Source organism: Condylura cristata, unplaced genomic scaffold (genome assembly GCF_000260355.1).
Source record: "Condylura cristata isolate star-nosed mole 26May11 unplaced genomic scaffold, ConCri1.0 scaffold00015, whole genome shotgun sequence".
In the NCBI taxonomy this organism is placed as follows: domain Eukaryota; kingdom Metazoa; phylum Chordata; class Mammalia; order Eulipotyphla; family Talpidae; genus Condylura; species Condylura cristata.
In genome coordinates, this window is record NW_004567116.1 from 36,589,646 (window position 1) to 36,613,654 (window position 24,009).

At 39.9% G+C, this 24,009-nt stretch overlaps 3 protein-coding genes across 3 annotated transcripts; 2 read left to right on the forward strand and 1 right to left on the reverse strand.

The window, feature by feature from the left end:
• Positions 1-935: 935 nt before the first annotated feature.
• On the forward strand, positions 936-1,934 carry LOC101632414 (olfactory receptor 51E2). The gene has a single exon (XM_004683143.1). The coding sequence runs from the start codon at positions 972-974 to the stop codon at positions 1,932-1,934; it is 963 nt and encodes a 320-aa protein (XP_004683200.1). The 5' UTR covers positions 936-971.
• A 13,725-nt stretch (positions 1,935-15,659) lies between these two features.
• Positions 15,660-16,622, forward strand: LOC101632643 (olfactory receptor 51I2-like). Its single transcript, XM_004683144.1, has one exon. The coding sequence runs from the start codon at positions 15,660-15,662 to the stop codon at positions 16,620-16,622; it is 963 nt and encodes a 320-aa protein (XP_004683201.1).
• Positions 16,623-20,948: 4,326 nt separating this feature from the next.
• LOC101632866 (olfactory receptor 51E1) lies at positions 20,949-22,033 on the reverse strand. The gene has a single exon (XM_004683145.2). It carries the CDS (start codon positions 21,994-21,996, stop codon positions 21,043-21,045), a length of 954 nt encoding a protein of 317 aa, XP_004683202.1. The 5' UTR covers positions 21,997-22,033; the 3' UTR covers positions 20,949-21,042.
• Positions 22,034-24,009: the final 1,976 nt, after the last annotated feature.

Sequence of the window (24,009 nt, forward strand, 5' to 3'; positions counted from 1 at the left end):
AAGGTCACTGCCTCTCCTTTGATGGCCCCAGAGAATTTTCCCTTTTTTCCCTTAGAGATTGACTTTGGCCTGTTTCTTCATAATGTTTTCCTGTTTAATATTTTTCCTCATTTTCACTTAATAAAATTACTATTATTATGTTTCTTCGTCCTCTTACTGACCTTAGACGGAGGACCTGAAATCCCAATTTTTTTTTTTAAGTTTCCTATCTTAAAAAAAGCAGAATCCTGATTCCTAGCCTGCACGCGCCCATGTACCTCTTTCTCTGACTCCATACAGCTTTATTCCCGTCACTGTCTGTTTGATTTCTACTCATCTTTCAAAATCAGATGATAGAATCACCTTTCCTACAGCTGTTCCTCCAAAGCTGTTTCCCTCTCTCCCATCATTAAATGCTAACTAAGCCTCTTATACTAATTCTTATCCCAAAATGCTAATATTTGAATACTTTTCTGTCTCCACCTAGGCAGAGCATCTGAAGAACAAAAGGTGTATCTTTTACCTCTACCAACAGCAGCTTACAAAGAACCTTGTACAGAGTAAGTCCTATAATAAAACCTATGGCGTGAATGAATAACTGAAGGTCAGAAAGAAGAGCCCACTATTAACACCCACCTGAGACAATGGGCCCCCAGTTTCTAGGCAATGAAGCTATGGGACTGGAGGGAAAATATGAGGGAAATTGAGAGTGATGTATTTTGGAATAAGCACTGTTTTCCTTTTTTAAAATGAAAATGGACAGTAAGAGTAATGATTGAAAAATAAATTTGAACTATTAGCTTCCCCTTTGGAAAGGGCTTCAGAGATGAGAGGCCCTTCATGACTTGGAGGAGTGGGAAGGGTGGGAAGGGAGGGGCAGTGCTAAGCTGTGGTCAGTTCCTGGATTTCCAGGGCTGTCCTTTCTTACTATGCTCCATGTCTTAGCAGGTTGCAGTGTGACTCTCTTAAAGGCCCCCTTCTCGGTGCCAGCTATGAATTCCTGCAACTTCTCACACACCACCTTTGTGCTTATTGGTATCCCAGGACTAGAGGGAGCCCACTTCTGGATGGGCTTCCCCCTGCTCTCCATGTATGCCGTGGCAGTGTTGGGAAACTGCATCGTGGTCTTTATTGTAAGGACAGAACGTAGCCTGCACGCGCCCATGTACCTCTTTCTCTGCATGCTGGCAGCCATTGACCTGGCTTTGTCCACATCCACCATGCCCAAGATCCTTGCCCTTTTCTGGTTTGATTCGAGGGAGATTACCATCGATGCCTGCATTACCCAGATGTTCTTTATTCACACTCTCTCAGCCATTGAGTCCACCATCCTGCTGGCTATGGCCTTCGACCGTTATGTGGCCATCTGCCATCCGCTACGCCATGCCGCAGTGCTCAACAACACAGTCACAGCCCAGATTGGCGTGGTGGCGGTGGTCCGCGGATCGCTATTCTTTGTCCCACTGCCTCTGCTCATCAAGCGACTGACATTCTGCAAATCCAACGTCCTTTCCCACTCCTACTGTGTGCATCAGGATGTGATGAAGTTGGCCTACACAGGCACGTTGCCCAACATTGTCTATGGTCTCACGGCCATCCTGCTGGTCATGGGCGTGGATGTCCTGTGCATCTCCTTGTCCTATTTCCTGATCATACGAACCGTCCTACAACTACCTTCCAAGGCAGAGAGGGCCAAGGCCTTTGGAACCTGTGTGTCGCACATTAGTGTGGTACTGGCCTTTTACGTGCCTCTCATTGGCCTCTCCGTGGTGCACCGTTTTGGAAATAGCCTTGATCCCATCGTGCATGTTCTCATGGGTGATGTTTACCTGCTTCTGCCGCCAGTAATCAATCCTCTCATCTATGGTGCCAAGACCAAACAGATCAGAACGCGGGTGATAGCCATCTTCAAGATCAGCTGTGACAAGGACCTCTCAGCTGTGGGCAGCAGGTGACCCTTATCACCCCACTGTCCCTATCTTTAATGGCTTGGTGGAATGATTTCATAATGCTGGCTCAATTCCAGTTGCCCACAGCACATGAATGCTTTTCTCTTCCAAATTCTTCCTATATTTGGGATAAAATTTTTGGGCTCTAATAATTCCTTCCCATAGGTCAACATGTAAACTATATCCTTATTATATACAAAGTTTAAATTAAAAATGTACCTGCCCCCCCCAAATATTTAGCAGACATAAAGAGTAACCAAAAAATTACTGATGGATTTGAAACAAAGGAAAAATCATTCTGTCCAGTAATCCAAGAAATCTGTATTAAAACAATAATTAGGTAACAATTTTGCCTATCAAATTAGCAGCTTGTTGTTAATGAAAATTCTCAATGAAATTGGAGGTGTTGAAACTTATAATTGAGCATCAGACCTACGGTGTGATTGGAAATATGTAACAAGAACTTTTAATAAGTTTAATAAGTTTTAGATATTTTCCTTGCAAAATATCCCTAAATGCAGAAAATAGTTCTGCATAAAATACCTTGTATATACCATTACTTAGAGTAATGATCTTTTAGAAATCCTGCAAAATGATATATAATGTAAGGAACAGAAAACTCAAGTGTGGCCCATTTACTTAATGGAATGTTATGTGGAATAATCCATATTGAAGGAATGTTAGGTGGCCTCTAAAGACTCTGCTATAAGACAAACTTAAAATGTTAATGATAACAATAAGAAAACATGATTGAAATTACCTTTTAAAACAACGTTATGGTATGTGTAAGGAAATATGCTAAGTTTACTAGTGACTTGTTTTTGTTGACAATTTCTAAATTTCATTATGGAGGTCTGTTTTAGGTGGCATGTACAACTTTTTAAATGGGATAATCAAATTGATTATTTACAGAAACCAGGAATTGTCATTGTGGTTTATTATGTATCACCTGAGAATTTATTTTAAGTCCTTGTTAATTGAACTGTATTCCAATTATATTAGAATACAATTGACTGTATTGACTGTATTCCCAGCATTGTGATTAGTACTTCCAGGTTTTATCTGATCTGCACAACACATTTATGGAGTAGGTACTTTTTTGCTTTCTATTGTAAGTGAGAGAAATTAGGTTTACATTAACAAGTTAACACAACTAAATTACAGAGTCTATGGATGCTGTGTCAAGATTTGGGATTAATTTGATAAACAAATACAGTTGCTTCATTTCCATGTAATATTGTTTCCCATTTGATATTCTCTCTGCAATTGGATCAGATGAATGGCTTTGTACTTGTGTTGAGACAGTTCTGCCCTTGTTGCAGGCAAAAAAATCCAAATAACTCCCCCCTCACAACTTATAGCCACATGTATGATCTACAGCCTGCTTCTTTCCAAACTAAAAGACAATTTTTTTGCCCATTTATTTCTTACATTTTCTTTATGATGTCTTCACTTTCTTAGTGTATTCTGTACCTGCCAAATATTTGAATGTCTGAGTTTTAACTTTGACTTCAGATATAATAAAATTTTATTTTGAATTCTTCTAAGTGTTATGCCTCCTGATTTTGCACTGATAGAATCTTATAAACTCATATTTGGGGATGTGAGAGGCTCCCAAGTCTTCTTTCCCTCCATGCAGACATGCTGAGAGGATTATCATTTTTATCATTTGAAAGAGACTGGGTGCATCTTTTTCAGGGTGAACAATTCCACTATATTGCTAAGCAAATCTGATGAGAAGCTGAGTTCTGACTACAATCACTGGGCTCATGTCTTCCTTCAGTAACTTTATCTGGAGTGGGGGCATGGGTGAATAAATCTTGGAGGACATTCCTACCTGTGGGTGCTTTCTTTGGAGGCAGAAACCTCAGACATTTGACCTCCTTCCTTGGGAAGAGCCCTCCCAGCATCTGTACCTGTGAGTATCCAATTGTGCTTCCCTGCTCAGAGGCAGTAAACTGGCCTCCGATGACATGTAGACCATCCAGAACTTGAGGGAAAGGGAAAAATGAAATAAATGGGTGACTTTCTTAAAGGAGCAAAGGGAGACTGAGCCACTGTCAAAACAGAGATTCAAGTATTGTATCTTATTCTCAAAGAATAAGGTCAGGACCTTAATCTATGAAGTTGGACACACCCTTTGTCTCCCCAAGACATCTATCCTCTTTTACACCCTGTATGTTACTCTACCTTAAATCTTACCTTCCTCTCTGTTTCCATATGTCTAAGAGCATGACCATATTGACAATTTAATAAAGCATCTATCTCCTGCTCCAAGTGCCTCATATCCCACCACAGCACAAGTTATTCATATTCTATTGTTTTCTTTTTCTCTCTACACTAAGATTTTAATTTTTAAAAGTATTTCAGAAATTTGTATGTCAATATTCACAAAAACACTATTCAAAATAGACAGAATGGTGAAAATAACCCAAATGCTCATAAGTCGATGAATGAATAAACAAAAGTGGTATATACATACAATAGAACATTATTCAGTCATAAAAAAGAATACAATTCTGATGCATTCTACCATATGGTTGATCCTTGAGAACATCATGCTAAGTGAAGTAAACTAGACACAAAAGGACAAACACTGTATAATTCTAATAATATAAGTAACCTAAACAGGCAAGTTAGAGGTACTTGAGGTAATATGACAATTTTAGGTACCTAAAATAGACAAAAAGAGCTAGAAAGTAGAATAGTGGTTAACAGATACTGGGACGGGGAGGGAGTTAACAGGTATGGAATTTCAATTGGAATTGAAATTTTCAATTTCAATTTGGAATGATGCTAAAGTTTTAGAAATAGATAGTGGTGATGGTTGACCAGCAATGTAAGGAATACCACAGAACTGGACATTTAAAAACTTGTCAAAATGAGGGAGCAGCTCTAGCCTCTCCATCTGTTAATCTTCCAACAAGGCAGGTCTATAAACTGGGAGTGAACCAGCCACTGTCCACTGTTCAACCTGCTGGAAACCAGTAGATGGACTGAGAGGCCCTGCTCCCAAGTCCAGGAACAGGCTCTTGAGACACTCTGGTTGCAATTAAAAAGAAGCCTCCACATTTTTACCTGTTGTAAATAGTGCTGCAATGAACATAGGGATGCAAGTACCCTTTTGAATAAATGTTCTTGTGACCTTTGAGTAGACTCCTAGAAGTGGAATTTCTGGGACATATAGTAGATCCATTTTTAGTAATTTGAGTGTCTTCCATAGAGCTTTCCATAGTGATTAGACCAGGCAACAAACTAAATGCCCAAAAACAGATGACTGAATCAAGAAGATATGACGTCTGTACACTATGAAATACTACTCAGCAATCAAAAAAAATAAACTTATGACATTCACAGTAACATGGAAGAAGCTGGAGGAGATTATGTTCAGTGAAATAAGTCAAAATGGGAAAGAAAAATATTAGATGGTTTCACTTATAGGAGAAACATGAGGAAACCATACAAGGAATCAGGAAAAACAAAAAAAGAAAGAAAGAACTAGCAGTCAAGCTATAAATTGGAGATTTTCATGAGGGTGTGGGGACAGAAAAGGAGCAAAACAGGAGGGAAGAGCAAAAGAGTCTATAATGCTGGTTCACGGATGTCTTGATGGTAGTAATTTTATGGGGACAACATCTGAGGGAAGAAATCAAACTTTGTACAAAAATGAAGAACAATGTAAAAATATAAATAAGTAAATGAAAACATTATTTTGCAAATAATAAAAAAATAAAATAAAATAAAAGGAAGCCTCCACAGATACTAGTAAGGGCAGGCAAGGAGACAATGTTTATTGATTAGAAAAAGATCAAGAAAACAGAACTTCTAAAAGATCTCTATGGGGGCCCTCCCTGGTGGCTCAGCGGGTTAAAGCACTGCACTGAGAAGCTTAAGCCACTTCCGTATGAGTTCGATCCCCGCCTGCCCCGGAGGAGATCCACATGGCATGGCAGACCTCTCCTGACCGGCCCTCTGCTCCCCTCAGCAGTGTACTTTGTCGATCTGCCTGTTCTGCTTCCCACTCTGTCTCTGGTGAATCCTCTCACCCTCCGCATCTCTGGCCTGTACCTGTTCTGTATAAATAAATAAATCTTTAAATAAATAAATAAATAAGATCTCTATGGCCAGAAACAGAGACTCTCTGAGGAGTCAAGACCAGGGGTCTATGTAAGCTTAAGCAGTGGGGGTTGAGAACAAAGGAATTAAAATTTATTGGCTGAGTAATAAGGAGAGTGGACTTGGTAAGAGTCCATTTGTTGTTAGTTGCGGGCACCCATCAGAGCAGTTTGGGGCTGGTGATTATCTCAATGGCAAGCATCTCATGGAGGCCAAGTGCCCACAGCTCCAGTGTGACCCAGTCTGGTCTCAAGGTCTGTGACTCTTCTGTGTCTGCAACTCCCTTTTTTCCCATAGCATTCAACATGATAAACTGTGGAACATTAATTCCGGCAAAACACAATTTATGGCAAATTTATGGCAGTAAGTGTGTTCAGACCTAGAGTTATTATGTGTTAACAGACTGTGGAACAGCAAAATTATTGCAAACCTTTTGTGTTTGACTGCTGGCCTTGTCCCAAGACCCTTCCTGACTCAACAATTTTAAGACTATATATGTTGTAGCACAAATAAAAAATCACCAAAGAAAGAGTATAAAAGATTTAATTATCAAATTTACATTAAGAATTTATTGAGGGCCCTCCCGGGTTAAAGTGCAGCACTATGAAACTATCCACAGCACAAGTTTGATCCCTAGCCTGGCCAGGGAGCAAACCCACATGGCATGGCAGACCTCTCCTGTCTCACCTGCTATGCCCCTCAGCAATGTGTTTCTGCAAATGTGCCTGTTCTGCTCCCCACTCTGTCTCTAGTAAATCCTCTCACCCCCACCCCACACACACACACCTCTGTTCTGAACCCCAGTTCTTATATGCATAAATAAATAAATCTTAAAAGAAAAAAGAACTTATTGAAATGACTGTATTTTGGACATATTGGTTTATGGATGTATATGTGTGTGTGTGTGTATACACACATAGTTAAGTGCTTATTAACGTCACCAAAAGAGTGCTCATTTTGGCCACACATTTACTGAAATTAGAACAATACAAAAAGAGATCAGCATGACCCCTACACAAGGGTGACACCTAAATTCATGAAGCATCCCATATTTTTTAGAAATCTGATCCTCAATTTGAGACTGCCAGTGCAGAAGGTAGGGGAAGCTAAAGAGAGAGGGCCCCAATGGACTGTGGTAGAGAATTACTGGTACCTTGGTGGTGAGTGCAGTGTGGTGCATATATCTGAAGAGTGTGAGCCTGCACTGCTAATCATATGGTAAACCAACATTACCTCAATAAAAATAATACAATTTAAGAAAAACTCTAATTGCAAAAGGAGAACAATATTTAATCCAAAGTAATAATAGGACAACCAGGATTATGGCAGTCCCATGATTTTTTAGTGGAATTTTTCCTAGATTTCAGGGCTTTCTTGGTGGTCTGAGTGGTAATTCTTAACACTGTGACTGCTAAAGCCTGGATTCCATACCAGGCCAGGGAGCTGACCCAAACAGCACAGCAGGACTCTCCTATCTCCCCACTGCTCCCCTCAACAGTTTATTTTGGTAGATCTTGCCTATTTAGCTTTCCATTTTGTCTCTGGTGAATCTTTTCACTCTGGCATACACCCCAGTTCTTGTATGTATAAATAAATATTTTTTAAAGATAAGGATGTTAAAGTCTGTCCCACACTCATCTTTTTCCTAGAGAGAATCCTTGTGCCCCTAGAGCAGCTAGCGTGTGAGCCTGGTGTGCCCTTGGTCAGGTATCAACTGGAAGTCAGAGACCTGGAAGCATCAGGAGCTCAGAGATAAGTTCCTATTCTTCTACTAGATGGATGACCTTGTCTAACTCACACCATTTCTTTGAACTAACTCTATAAACCATAATGATTAAATTAGATGTCCTTTAAATCTCATCCCCTGTTCTGAACACTAGGAAGTCACATTCACAAAGGTTCTGGGCTCAAGCTCTCCTGGACCTCTTGGGGACTGTTGACTGGCACACACTGGAAAGCCAGACCCTCCCTGGGGCCACACCTGCTGTATGACCAAACATGGTGTTTCTCAGCTTGATCTCCTACTCCTTGATTCTGCCAATTATGGCTCTTTCCAAAATTCAAACATGCTCTCAAAGATTGGGAATTTTCCACCCTAAGAGATATTCACAGACTCTCTAAAAGGAAGCCTAGAGCAATAGAAAAAGAAAACATTTCTGTGACTCATGCCAGTTTACTCTCTCTGGGATTTATTTTCCTCATATGTTTTTTAGGGATGATAATAGTACCTACCCTCAGTGGTTTAGTGAGAACTGCATGAAACAATACACTTAGTATAACACTTACAGCAGTATTTAATACAGATTATTAGCTCAATATATCATCATTATTATTATTAACATGAAGGGTCTGGAATAAACCCTGCCCCACAGGGATATCAAATCATCAGAATGTAGGATTCTGTATATAGCAAGCAAGCTGTAGCAAACAAAACACAGAAATGTTTTAAAACACTTATTTAGTCACATTGGTCTAGGAGCTTGGAATTTAAGAACAAGATTGCTTGATTTTTCTTTAGCTTATACCAGAACTGAGGCCGCAAGGTGTGAAAAGAGAGAAAGGAGCATGGTGAATGGCAAAGGTGGGATTCAAATGGAATTAAAATGACTAGTACTTTAAACTAAAGGAGGACGACCAACAGAAAACTCACAGTTTTAAAAGTTGTCCCAATCTAGAGTGACTGCATTCTAGCAGGTGGTAAGCCAAAGGGGATTTGAATCCATCACTTATTTCTTATTCACATGGGCCAGGATCCTGGGAGAGTTCTTGCTTTCCAGTTCCCATTGACCTGGAAGGGCTTCCAGGAGGAGGCCCTGTGTATGCTTGGGCTGCTAAGTCAACTCATAGAGGTGGTCCCAGACAGTCCTTGCCATGTGACACCCCTGGGACTCAGGCAAATGCTCACTATAGTGAGAGAATCTTTCCCAGTGAGATAGTCTCCAGGGACTGAGGACCATAAAAACACTGCCTGTTCCCAGCCATGTTTATTTTGGCCTCGTCAGTGGAGGGCACCAGTTTTGGTAGCCAATTCCCCCTGGGGGCCAAAGAGTCTGTGGTTACCCATAAGTAAAAAAGCTTCCACCCCCCAGTAATATCACTTAGCCCCAACTCTGAGGAGCATATCATTTATCCCAGATTAAATTAATAAGAACAGAACATAAATTTGTTTTTCTGAGGATAGAGATGTCTTCAGGACTTTTTATTATTATTAGAAGGAAATATTTGCTCTCAGTAATATTTGTGGTCAGAGATTACCAGCACCACATATTTGGAATTCCTTCCCATGATGATCACCATCACTTCTTCCATCTGTTGCCAGAATTCATGTCCAATGTCCGTTTCTTTGCTATCATTCAAAGTTAAACATTCAAGAACCATTCACAAATATTGCAGGCCCTATAAAAAATGAAGTGAATACATAAATACACAGTAGATATTATAGTGGAGGTCAGATAAAAAAAAACAAATTTATTAATGTAGGGTCTCCCATGCCACAGTGTGGACCTATGTAAGATAGAGTAGCCAAATGGAGGAGCGAGAAAGCAGCTTTGGCAAGGGCATGCCTGAAAGCACCATGAAAAAGTGATATTTAAACTAAGCCTAAGTACAGAATTATTAGAGTAAAATGAAAAAAAAAAACAAGGGGAGTATGTGGAGGCAAAAAATGAAGTGATTTCTGAAACTGAAATAAACTTCCTTTGCCAAAGTATAATCTGTGTCTTCCTTGGATCCCCTAAGACAAAAATCTAGTCAGGATCCAGTGAGCAAGTGAGACAGTGGGATTGAAGCAGTAAAAAAGGAGATTCAAGACCAAGATGCATGATGGAGTCATCCAGCCAATAGGCAACATTTGCTAGATCCTGCAGGACTCCCTAAAATAATGTGGAAACAATTGTCATTCCTGGCCCCTATTAGTTTAAGAATGTCCCCACAGAGCATTAACTCCCTAGAACCCAAGTTACTTATGCATGACTGTTTAATGACGGGCCCCCATGCAATAGCATCAAAGAAAAAATCTCCAAAGGATAAAGTTCATGGCACTGGGCTGAGTTATATCTCTGATAGGATACACCTCGGTAAGATGGTCAAACCTGCACAAAACTGGTAGCCATAGTGATGGCTATGAAATGACTGTAATAAAAGATAAAGTCAGAGGGATTTTGAATAGGTTGCAGTTGTATGAGGAGCTAAGACTTTTGAAAAGGTAAATTAAAATTTTTAAAGGAAATATGTCAATTAAACCGCAATAAAAAAAATCTTAGGCCCTCCCTGGTGGCGCAGCGGGTTAAAGCGCAGCACTGAGAATCTGAGGCCACTTCCACATGAGTTCGATTCCCACCTGCCCCGGAGGTGACCACATGGCGTGGCAGACCTCTCCTGGCCCGCCTGCTGCTTCCCTCAGCAGTGTGCTTCATCAGTCTGCCTGTTCTGTTCTCTACTCTGTCTCTGGTGAAGCCTCTCGCCGCCCCTGAGCCTCTGGCCTGTACCCCTGTTCTGTATGCACAAAAAAATAAATCTTTAAAAAAAATTTTTAAAGGGGACTATGAGTTTGGGAAAGATGATATAGACATATATTCCTGCATTTCTATTTAGCTGCTAAGTACAATTAAATTCCCTGGATATGTTATGTATATAACAAACAAGAAGTTTCAGAAAGGTGCCAGAGGCTGACTGGATAGGAACATGAAAAGCAACACAATGGTGAGTTCCTTGGGTCTTTTTATTTCATATATTCCAGAATGTTGCTAAACCCAGAAAAGCTAACAAACACAGATAATAAAAACCTTATAAAGTCTGCTCTCTATAGTCAATAGACTATAAAAGCAGAAGACATCCTCATAGGCATTCTTTAATACAGCAACCACTTTACTACAAGCATACTCCTCCAAAAGAACTGTAATCCAACTCCTGTCACATGCCAGCAAATTGAGTGGAAAGCCTGGACTTCCAACATCCCACGCTATATAATAAGACACTCAACACCTTCTACAGGGAAGTGTTAGAGAAGATCAAGAAGGCAGTAGATTTTTCATATCTGCCAACCAGTGATGAGGAAGCTTCCTCCCCATGGTGTCCATGAAAACCTCATGAAGTTTCTGTACTTCAACTCTCATCCTGCATTATGAGGTCACATCCCTTCACATTCCTAGATGAAGTCAAAAGACACTCAGTGGTAAGTCAGGATATTTGCTGTCACTCAGCCATCAAGACAAACCCCAACCATGTTGTTATAGACCACATGGAAAAAAATTCCCATTTCCACTATATAATGAAAAACCCTCCTCCCAGTGTGTTAATGGAAACCACTTAAAAGAACCAGCTCAGGCAAAGCATATTCTCCAACTACAATGGCATCACAGAAAGACAACTTGGAAACTAAACAATACTCCCTGAACAAGTTCGAGATAGTAAAAAAAAAAGTCTCCGAGAAAATAAAATATACTTTAAAATGAATGAAAATTAATATGGCCACTGGTTTCACCAGTGAATTCTACCAAATCAATTTAAAATTTATTAAAAACTTGAATATAAGACCTGAAACCATCAAACTCCTAGAAGAAAACTTAGTAGGTAGAATCTATGATATTGAAGTTGTCAATAATTCTTTGGATTTGACAATGAAAGTGAAATAAACAAATAGAACTGTATCAAGCAAATAAGTTTCTGCACAAAGAGGAAAGATGCCATCTACAATCTGAAAAGGCAATCAATGGAACACCAGCAATTATTTTCAAACCATATACCTAGAAAGGGTTTAATATTCAAAGTATGCAAAAAAAATGCATAGAACTCAAGAGCAAGGAAAAAAGGGTGGATGGGCACAGAAAAAGTCAAATGTGTCCACAAAAAGCAACCCCCAGTGAATGTCCATAGCCCAAAGTGACTTAGTGAGGAGATGAAGCCAGAACTACTTTGAAGTGGAGCTCTCTGGAAAGTGAGAAAGTTGGAGCATCAATGTGATTAGAAACAGAATTCCAACTCAGGTCTCAACGACTTCTGTGGTTCACGTTCTTTCCACTATCCAAATTCTTCCTTCTGAAGTTTTAATTCAGCAGGTCAATCCCAAGAAAGGAATGTGGACATTCTGTGCCAGCTCAACATGGAAGTTCAAGCCTAGAGTCTTAATTCCTGCCTCAGAATGAGAACTGATTGCTTAGTAGAGCTTTCAGAAGTTTGCTCCCTCTCCACTTCCTCTAGGAAGCCTCTCCTGACTCCCTCAGGCTGGGTGAGGCCAACATTTCTAGATTCCCAGCACACCACTCCATATCCCCACCCTTCTGCAGGACCCATCCTAGGACATGGCTAAGAGGAGTCTTCATGAATATTATCCATCAATTTCAAACTAAGATGTACTGTTGAAGATGACAGTCTCTAAATACAGCATTTAAAACTTGGTAGGATATTATAAGATCAATGATTCTGTCTTCCTTTTCTCCTTATTGCTTAATTCCTCTACATAGTTCCCTAAATTCCAAAGTAAGCCCCATTTTCCCATTCCCTAGGAACCTGAGTGGCTCTGTTGTTTTGTGGCCTAAGCTGAGTCATCCCTAGAGACTGGTACTGTTGCCAAGGCTTCTCTGAGCAGTGAGATAAAACTCCGTCTCTCTGCCACAAAATTTCCTGGGCTCCTGCAGGACGTGAAACAGCAGTGCAGCCCGGAACGACAGTCTGGGTGAGTAGCCTGGGGCTCCCTACTCCACTCACCCCCTCCCCAGATGAGGAGCTGCCAGCTCTTCAGCCCCAGATGGAGATATCAATGGGAAACTTCTGGAAATAATGCAAAGAAGTAAAAATAATCATTCCTGTATAATAAGGGAGAGTAGTCCCACCACCTGCTTGAAGAAGGTCAGAATGAGTTGCCTTCTTGAGGTCCACTGAGTTTACATCTCAGAGGTGAGCTGGAATCTGAGACCATAATTTCCTCACACTATCTCAAGAGATGTGTGGTGTTTCCAAATATCTTCCCACCTGGCATTCTGATATCATCTGTGCACTGAGCACAATCTGAGTTCTACACTCAGCTGTCCTTGACCATGGCCAGACTGGCATTTCTCCAGAAGGAATTCCTTATCATACTCATCTGAAATGCTTAACACACCAGGGTCTTCATGGTGGCCATCTTGAAGTACAGAACAAACCAGATTATTAGAACTCTGTGAATGAAGTGGGGCTGGTGGGGATCAAACTCATGCTGAAGTGGCTCCTTAGTGCTGTGCTTTAACCCACTGTGCCACCAGGGAGGGCCCGGGCTGGTGTAGATTTTAAAGTGAATCAAAGGAAAGAAATTAACAAACACAGGTAACAATCCTTCAAGCCTCTATAGCATGTTTACAATTTCTTTCTATGAGATAACCATTTCTTGTTAGAAATAGAGTGGTTTTGATTAGACTCTGGATATCATCTCACCTACTTTCTTTTTCTATTTTCTATTTCTTCCCACAGTCTTACCTTCTTAACCTCATATTCTGCTAGTTTTTGTGTCTTCTGTTTGATCAATCAACTACTACACAGATATTCAATATTTGCCTTTATCATTCTTACTTGCTTTATTACACATGAACCCTGGAGAACTCCTTCCATTTTGCTGCAAATGGCAACATCTCATCTTTCCTTATGACTGAGTAGTATTCTGTTTGGTAAATATAACACATTGTCTTCACCTAATCCTCAATTAATGGGCACTTTCATTGTTTCCAGGTCCTAGCAATTGTATAAAATACTGCAATAAATAGTGTAGAGAATATGTAATTTTCTTGAGTTGATAGTATCATATCTTTGGATAGATTCTCAAGAGTGACATTGCTGTATGTTGTGGTATTCCCATTTTTAGTTCTTTAAATTAAGTCCAAAATGGCTGTGTCACTTTAAATTCCCACAAACCATGAAATAGGTTTACACTTTTGACTCATTCACTCTAACTCTTACTGTTGGGGGTCTTTTTAACATGCCCCATTCTCACATGTGTGAGGTGATACCTCATTGTGGTTTTCACTGGCATCTCTTATCAAAAGTGGTGGTGAATATTTTTTTCACGTACATATTGACCTTCTATGTATTCTCTTTGATAAAGTATGTGTTTGGCTTTGACACCCATTTACTAATGGGGTTCTTTGTTTTTAATTGTTAAAAGTATATGCTTTTAATATATCTCAGATATTAACCCTTTGTCATTGTTCAATGTACAAATATTTTCTCTCATTCAGTCAAATCTTTTTAATCTAGTTATATTTTCTTTCGCAGTATAAAATCTTTTTAATTTGAGGTCATCTTAATTGTTTCTTTTTGCTTTTACTTTTCCTGTGATAAGGGTATATTCTCCAAAAACATCTTTATTATTGATGTGATGAATGAATCATGAAGTTTTCTTTATTTTATTATTGCAGCTCTTATATTCAAGTCTTTGATGCACTTTGAATCTATTCTCGTGGATGGAGTTAGGGAGTGATTCAACTTTATTCTTTTACCTGTGGTCATCCAACTTTCCTAAAGCCATCTGTTAAATCTTCTTTCCACTCTATGGTCCTGGCTCCTTTATCATGAATTAAGCACTGATATATATGTGTATTTTTTTCTGACCTTTGATTCTTTTCCATTGATCCATATGTCTATTTTTTCACCAGTAGTTTATTGTTTTAAATACTGTTATTTACATGGATGGGGCTGGAAGGGATTATGCTCAGTGAAATAAACCAGAAAGAAAAAGAAAAATATCAAATGGCCTCATAGAAAGAATGTAGAGGAATCAAATAAGGAATCGGGCGGAGGATGGGGTTAACTATCATAAGTAAAAATCAAAACCATCAGGCAACTATAGATCAGAGATATTGTGTTGGGGAGGAGGAGAGAAGAACCAGGACAGGGATGGGAAGAGCACAAGGGACTATGGTGATGGTGCACAGGGTAATTGGAGATGGGAATTTCACTGGAAAACCATACACTGTACAAAAATGAAGGATGATATAATGAATGTATTTTTTAAAAATACTAAGAAAGGGCCCTCACTGGTGGTGCAGCGAGTTAAAGCACAGTTCTAAGAAGCTAGAGCCACTTCTGTATGAATTCCATCCCAGCCCACCCCAGAGGTGATCCACATGCAGGCAGACCTCTCCTGACCTGCCTGCTGCTCCCCTCAGCAATCTACTTCATCAGTTGGCCTGTTCTAGATCCTCTCACCACCCCTGCACCTCTGGCCTTTACCCCAGTTCTGTATGCATAAATAAATAAATCTTTTTTAAAAATACTAAAAAAATTAAAGAGATACTGTTGCTTTATAGTATACTTTAAAGGAAAGTAAAAAAGATGCTTCCTCTTTTCTTTTTTTCCCAGTATTGGTTTTGCTATTCTTCACAAATTTTTAAAGAAAGCATTGCTTTCCATGTGTGAGGTTATTATTGACACTTCAGCAATCAATACATTTAATTTTATGTATTCTCTCCTTTACTTTTAGCTAGAATAGATTTTCAAGCTTCACTCCCATTTGATATTTGCAGTATTTTCTGAACAAGTCATCTGACATCAGATCTGAATTTTTTCTTAAAATTTCATTTTGTCTTCTTAATTTTCTGCCCAGATTGAAGAGCTCACATCTTCCAAACACCTCAACCACCTTTGAGGATGCTTCCCTCCCAAACCTATGTCAACATCTCCTTCTTCCAGCCACCTGCTTTCCTGTTGATTGGCATCCCAGGACTGGAGGCAATACATGGCTGGATCTCCATCCCCTTCTCCTCCATGTACACCGTGGCCCTCACTGGAAACTGCCTGATCATGTTGGCTGTAAAGAGAACTTCCAGCTTACACCAGCCCATGTACTACTTCCTGTCTATGCTGGCCCTCAATGATGTAGGCCGTACCTTGTCCACACTACCCACAACCTTGGGTGTGCTCTGGTTTGATTATCAGCCCATTGGTTTCAATGCCTGCCTGGTTCAGATGTTCTTCCTTCACTCATTTTCTGTGGTGGAGTCCTCAGTACTGTTAGCCATGTCCTTTGACCGCTTTGTGGCCATCTCCAACCCCCTGCGTTATGCAACTATTCTCACAAATAGTGTCATCATCAGAATTGGGCTGGCCATTGTGGCTCGAGCAACTGTGTCCCTCTTTCCTGGACCCTTCTTGCTGAAACGACTAAATTTTTGCCCTGGCAAGATCCTCCTGTCCCACTCATTCTGTTTCCATGCAGATGTCATGAAGCAAGCCTGTGATGACATTACTGTCAACATCCTTTATGGGCTCTATGTGGTACTTTCCACGGTGGGTGTAGACTCTTTGCTTATTGTCTTGTCCTACACCCTTATTCTTCATACAGTGGTGGGTCTGGCCTCTCCCAGGGAACGTATCCGGGCCCTCAACACATGTGTGTCTCATATCTTAGCTGTTCTTGTTTTCTACATCCCCGTCATAGGTGTGTCCATGATCCACCGTTTTGGGAGGCACCTGCCACCTATTGTTCATGCCGTAGTTGCCTATGTGTACTTGGTGGTGCCCCCTGTGCTCAATCCCATCATCTACAGTGTGAAATCCAAGCCCATCAGGGAGGCCATGTTCAGAGTACTGAGGAAGAAAAAACAAGGGTGATGAAAATGAAAAATGTCTATCACAGAAACTGAGATCAAGTATGACCAAATAGTCACATCAGTGTCCAGAAAACTCCAATTCAGGAACCTGATACAGACCAATATCAAGAGTATGACAAGTAAGACAGTACCCTTAGTCTGGATTCTTCTCTGCACTCATTAACTTCCAATATTTTGTTCGGTGTCCCCTCGTCCAAGAATCTGTACCCATTACTTGAAATAGTAAAATGAACCAAACATGGTATCTTACCTGCATTGGATAACATAGGTCTCTAAAGACACAACTTTAACAGTAATGGGGCTATGATAGGTACACCAGCTTCTTATAAGAAGCTAGAAGAGGGTCACAGCATTGACACTAAAAGGTGAGGAACGAGTCAGTTAAGGAGACTGAAAGATAAGTAGGAAAGTGAGACATTTCTTGCAAACTAATAATGAGAACAAGAATTTAAAAAAAAAGCACAAATATGAAGTTAGAATAAATTGCTGTGTTTCTGAAAAGGTGACTAATCTGGTGGAATTCTAATCTGAGTGTGTTTTTGTGAGAACTACACAAGCAGGAATTGCTGGACAGTGGTGAGTCTTTCTGGGGCCTTTGAGAAGTGACTTAAACATTTGGTCTTCATTCTTTGTTTAAAACAAAGTCAATCACAGAATGGTTATTGCATTGTAAGCCTTTGCACAGACTTAAGAGCTAGTGCATGTTAGAATGGTGAAAGTGAAAGAAATGAAGGAAGCTAGGAGGAGGTTGTGTTAAAATCTAAGAAGAAAAGAATGGAGGTTAAAATTAAGTCAGTGTCATCAATATTAAGAAATTGTATTTTTATTTTTAAAAGTTGTGTCTCTGCATTACTCATTTGTTCTCTGAATGTGCCAGAAAACAGAAACACCAATAGCAGTGTACAGAGTCCACACCTACCTACAGGTTTTAAATAACATTCCCTACCACAACTAACTTGGTGTCCTTGGAACAATTACAAATTCCAGATTCAAAACAGAGAAAGTGCAAAGTGACACTGGATAGCCTATGCCTAGAGCTGCAAAGAACATAAACAGAGTCATATACACAAACACAAAATGGCTTCTGTAACCAAAGGTAGGTCACCAGAATATTAAAGATAATTTCATAGCAATGAAATAAACTTAATTATTTTTTAAAATTTATGAAAATTTTCCTTTTTTTACTCTTATTTGTTTTTATTTTTGCAAAATTCTGAATTTTATTGTTTTTTCAGGCATTAGCCATACATTATTAGAAACCAACACCTGTCAATACTTCATTAAGTGTGATTTCTTAGTGATATTGAAAACAGAGAATAGAAGAAAAATCCTCTTCTTTGTAAAACAATTCAGTGTAGTAAATACTAAATTACTGAGAAACTTATAAAATTATCTTTTAGAAGTTCATACCATTAAGATTAATCCAAATATCTCTAATAATTTTTGAAAAGCAGAGTATTCACCAAAATTATCACTGCACAGTTCACTTACCAAGAAAGAAAAGGAAAAGGCACTTTAATGATAAAACAAATGGCAATTACTATCTTATGCATGTGATTAAATTTAACTTAGCTAATAATGGAACAATCAGACTTTTAGTTGCCTTCTTATAAGGACACATCACATATGTAAAATTCTACCAAAAACATCCTATCTGGGAAGGTCTCATTTTTAGGATGAATATGGGAGAACCAAATAAGATATTAGGGGAAAAAATAATAATACAAAACAAAAACAGACAATTATAAACCAAGGACATCCTGTAGGTGAGAGGGAGGAAGGACTGAGGTGACAGTCCACAGAAAAATTCAGGGAGGAAATTCTAAGGGTACTATGGGGGAGGAGGATGCAAATTTTGTTTAAAGATGAACAATAATGTAAAATACATATAAACAATTTAATTTAAAAAAAAAAACAAAACATTCAACCTGAATCTGTCAATGAAGTAATAGAAAAATCTCAAAATGTGAAGCCACAAACACACACACATAAGTACACACAATGCTTGTAGCCTGGAATCATTTTTTAAACACAAAGTTGTAAAACTAAATCAGGGAAATTAATATAGATTAAAAGATATTTAAAAGGACATATACCCAAATAATAGCATTTTGGGGTGAAATTTGGATTTTGTATATTTATGAAATTATTATGTTGGTATAATTTACTCACATGAAATGGTTTTATTACTAGCAGGAGGATACACTTTTCAGAAGGTGCATATGTAATATTTATTGATAAGAGGCATAATATTTACAATTCACTTTCAAGTCAACAAAGTGTGTGTGTGTGTGTGTGTGTGTTGATGTGTAAAAATGACAGGGAATGGGAAGAAAGAAAGAACAATATAGAAAAAAAATGACTATCAAAATAGGTGACAGGAATACAAGCATTTATTTATATTCTTTGAAGTTTCCAGCAGTAAAACATTATAAATAGGAAGATGATTGCTATTTTCATTTTATGCATAGATACATACTTTTATGAAGAGAGTGAAAAAAAAAATGTAGTATAAGGACAAAAGATTTGGCCAGAAATGAAGTGCTCTGGATGCAGGAGCTAGCTCTCCTCTGCTCCATTTTTCAAATGTGAGCAGCAAATGAATGGAGTAATAAATTCCCAGCCTTGGGGAGTAAGCTTTCCTTCTTGATGTCGTTCTCCCCAAGGACTTTCCGAGGTTTTGTCTTCTGTACCCTGTTGTTTGATCTTCTCTTTTCTGCTTCCTTTTCATCTTGTAAATTCCTCTCTATGAACACATTATTACTTGCTGTCACAAGTAGCCTTTGTATTGATTGTTTATTGTGGTTCTCAAAAGTAACACTCACCTGACTCACACTGAATGTCTCCATTACCCAAAAAAATATATTGACCCAGAGATGGCTTCAGGACGTTTTCTTGAACAGACTTATACCTGAATAATACTCCTGATTAAATACTCACCCATTAGTTTAATAACTCATTGCTAAGTTTATACCACCTTCTATGCAATGGAGGCAGTGGATACAGCTGTTTACACTGTGAAGCAAATGTGTGTCCCTTGCTCCAAAAGACACCTCCCTCTGTCCTTGCACTATCACATGAGCTAATAATATTAACTTCACTGTCGTCTGCCTTCACTCTTAAAAGTCAATGTCCCTGAGCCAGGGACAATTAGTTTCACAATCAGCCCAAAGAGACTTCTCAGGAAGCCCATTCCTCACTGGCAAAACACTAGTTCATCCACCTAAGATGCTTCACCAGATACGTACTTGAGATCCTGTTATCACTCCTTTGCTCACAATTTGAAAGAATTAATATTGTGAAATGTCCATTCCACACTACAAAAATCTACAGATTAAATGGAACCCCTATCAAAATCTCACTGTCCTTTTTCATAAAAATAGAACAAAATATCCTAAAATTGATATGGATCCAGAAAAGAACCAGAATAGTCAAAGAAATAGAAAAGAAAAAGTTGAGGGCATCAGGTTTTCTGATTTCAAACTATATGACAAGTCTTTATGAGCAGAGCAAATTTATGAGCATAAAATCAGGTACATAGAGCAATGAAACAAATGGAGAGCCCAGTGACCATATATTGTTCTCTCTCTCTCCCCACCCCCATCAGCAAAAGGGTATTACTGTGAAATGGGCTAGTCTTCACACAGTCTACAGTAACCAAAACCAGGACTAATTAGCTTCTGCCACTAGTTCTGCTGGCGTCCACTCACCCTCACCTAGCAGATTCTGTAACACTTCCAATTCTCATCTTCCAAATTCCAGTCCAAGAAACTGGATGTGTTCTCCATGCCTCTTCTACCAAGTAGCCCTGTACTATCAGTCAAGACCATGAAAGTCTGGCTGGCCACATGTCATGCTCTCCACACACAGAGTTGCTTCTCACATACATGACTTTGTGTATTCCCCTAAGGATAGTGACTTAGTTCCTGCTCTGTTCACTCCTACTGCTCTCCTGTAGTGCATACACCCCTTCCTTCCCACTCTACTTCCTTCTGGAAGGACTGTTCCTGCTTCCTGGGGCTCCTGGGTGGGCCTCTCCTGACCAACTCATTGTTCCCCTCAGCAGGGTACTTCATCAGTCGGCCCTGCTCCCCGCTCTGTCTCTGGTGAATCTTCTCATTGCCCCTGCATTGCTGGCTTGTACCCCAGTTCTGTATGAATAAATAAATAAGTCTTAAAAAAATAACAATAGTGTATGGTATGAAGAACTAAAGAGAAAAAAATATTGAAAAATCGGAATTGGAAATAGACCATTTCTGCTTCCCCTACCCACATGGAGACTTTGGTAACAGTTTCATCTTTGAAGGATCAGTTGTATTTTTATTAAGGAAGATAGTTTTCCTATGATTGTCTTTCAAAATTTTGACATGGAAGTCTGAATGGGGGGACTTTGAAGGAAAAGGGAATCTAATTACTGACACCTACGGATCTGAAGTGTGGGTGGTCACTTGGAAAAGACGAAGGATGCGCTGCCGGATCTGCTTTGTCTTCACTCCATACACAAAAGGGTTGAGCACAGGAGGGACAAGCAGATAGACATTGGCCATGATGACAGGCAAGAGGGAGTCGTGCCGCTTGCCAAAGCGGTGCACCATAGATAATCCAATGAAAGGAACGTAGAATATGAAAACAGCACATACATGAGAGACGCACGTGCCAAATGCCTTGGCCTGGGCTTCACGGGTCAATCCCAGCACAGTCTTGAGAATAAGCAGATATGACACAGAGATGAGCAGTGAGTCCAGGCCAATGGCAGAGATGATGACAATGAGGCCATAGATGATATTGACACGGATGTCAGCGCAAGCCAACTTCATGACATCTTGATGAAGGCAATATGAATGGGAAAGGACATTGGAGCGGCAGAAAGGCAGTCGTTTGATGAATATAGGCAGGGGTGCCATAAGTGCAGCCCCTCGGAGCACAGCAGCCATCCCAATCTTGGTTACACGAGGCAAAGTGAGCACAGTGGCATGGTGTAGTGGGTGACAGATGGCCACATAGCGGTCAAAGGCCATGGCCAGCAGTACCGTGGACTCCATGCCAGATAAGGAGTGGATGGCAAACATCTGTAGCAGACATGCATCAAACTGGATGGTAGTGGAGTTGAACCAGAAGATGGCCATCATTTTGGGCATGGATGAGGTGGAGATGAGGACGTCAAGGCCAGAAAGCATGCAAAGGAAGATATACATGGGTTCATGTAGGCTGTGCTCAGTCCGCACAATGTAGATAATTGTCAAGTTACCTAGCACAGCGATAAGGTAGAGGGAGCACAACGGAAATGCCAACCAAAACTGAGCCTCTTCCAAGCCTGGGAGGCCTATTAAGATGAAATATGTGGCACTGGATCCGTTGTCATTGGGGCCCACCATGGTGAAGAAGCTGAGCACAACCAGTGACAGGCAGGTGGAAGCTGGAATGCAAACATAAGCCCTTGTCAGATCCTCCAGAATTCCAATACCATGCTTCCCCCCCACACACCCTAACTTCCTATTTTCTGACCCAAATTCTAATGTGATTGCTCATCTAAACTCGGATCCTAGTCTAAACTCAGATTCCATTCTGAACTGGGATTCTATCCTAAATTCAATCTAACCATTCTTTGTAATTCCAATGAACATTCACCCAGTTCTACTTATTAACCCAACCTCTAAAATAAATCCTGAAAACAAGTAAAATGTTAAGGCAAAAATTCTAAGCTTATTTTAAATCATCTAGTTCACCAAAGATAAGTTACTGAGTACACATTAGGTTTAAAAAACAAAAACTCCCATCACTTCTATCCTGTCTTTCACCTCTACAGTACCCAGATCTTCTAATGAAATCAGGTCACTATTATTTTTTTAAATGCCTTTGAAAGCTCCAAATTAATTCTAGAATAAAGACTAAGTTATTACAAAATGGCAAAATGTCTTTCAGCATGTGACCTCGTTTCTCTCTCACCTCTCCTCACCATGACCTCTATGCTCTAACCATATGGAAATCCTGCCAAGGTTAAAGGCTTAAATTATTCTCAAACTCAAGTGCATGAAAGAAAATAAAATTTAAAACTTCTTTTTGAGGTTTGCTTTTATAAACAACAAAGTCTGGAATTTATCAGCATAAGACTCAGCCTGAGCAGGCACAGACTAAAGTAACCTTGTTTTCAGCCAAAACTGAGGAATGGAGTTACCCAGAGGCAGGAGACCCACCAACAGAAGGTTAAAGTTTCATTTATCGGGGGAGGGGGGGGAAGCTCTTTATATTCTTCTGTGTCTCGTCCACCCTATGACAGTCCATGAGTTTCAGCCAAACCTACATTTCTACCAATCTACCTGCCTCACAGCCAATCCTCAGTCAAAACTTAACTCTGTTGTTCTCATCCTCCCGAAGCCAAGATAAACTGCTTTCCCTACCTAGATGAGGAGACAAATGAATTTTTGTCTTGCCTCCTTGCTCGTCAACCTGCAGCAGCCTGGTGGAAGCCTCTGACAGAGGGTGCTGAGCCACGCTGCTCTGCTCGTAGAGCGTTCATCCTTTTCCTTTTCTGCAACCTGTCCCCTTTGTCAAGATCCATTCAGTCCCCCCTCAGTGCTTCCCACTGAGCAAAATCTTACACACTTTTCACATCCTGGTTCACTGTTTCAGTCCTGAGCTTTTTCCTAGGCCTCTTTTCCTGGGGTGTAATTAAATGTTTTCTGCTCTACTGTGTTCTCAAAGAACTTTGCTTAAGTCTCTGTTATGCCTTTATAGTCTTGAATTATAATTATTGCTCTATTTGTTCCCCCGAATTATGAATTCCTGAATGGCAGGAGCCCTGACATATGTATTGATTGGTGTTTAGCAAATGTTTATTGAAAATGAAAATGAGTTTTATGAAAAGGAGAATCTCTCAATGGTCTCTAATGAAAAGAGCACAGCAAGGGAGGACTGCCGGTTGTTTAAACTCTGAAGACTTTTGAGAAGAGGGGAAGAATGCTTGAAAGGCAAGTGCAAGATGGTCTTCGTATCAGAGCAAGAATCTTTGAGTCAAACAGAAAAGGCCTTGTTTATCCAGGTTGCCAGCAGGCATGCAAGGAGGCACAGGGAGTGGGGCAGTGGTTCTAAATGAACAGAGCAAACCAGCAGCAGAATTTATGCCCAAGAGAGGGAGCCACCTAGGATTTCTGACTGCAAACACTGCCAAGAAGGCTCTGATGACCCAGAGGATCAATGATCAAATTACCCTGAAATTTCATATGGACAGGTATGGTAGAAAATGACAATTCCCAAATTAAAATGTATTTCCTTTGGAAACACTTTGGTAAAAATGATGAATCAACACTGTCAACCCTATCTCTCTGAGAATAGAGTGAGGTGGTGAGCAGAGAGCTAGGGTTTAGAAGAAAGGCCCTGGCTCTAAATAA

Bases quoted from the DNA above. Each gene is read 5' to 3' on its own strand.
- LOC101632643 (XM_004683144.1), top strand. From the start codon at position 15,660: ATGCTTCCCTCCCAAACCTATGTCAACATCTCCTTCTTCCAGCCACCT.
- LOC101632866 (XM_004683145.2), bottom strand. From the start codon at position 21,996: ATGGTGGGCCCCAATGACAACGGATCCAGTGCCACATATTTCATCTTA.
- LOC101632414 (XM_004683143.1), top strand. From the start codon at position 972: ATGAATTCCTGCAACTTCTCACACACCACCTTTGTGCTTATTGGTATC.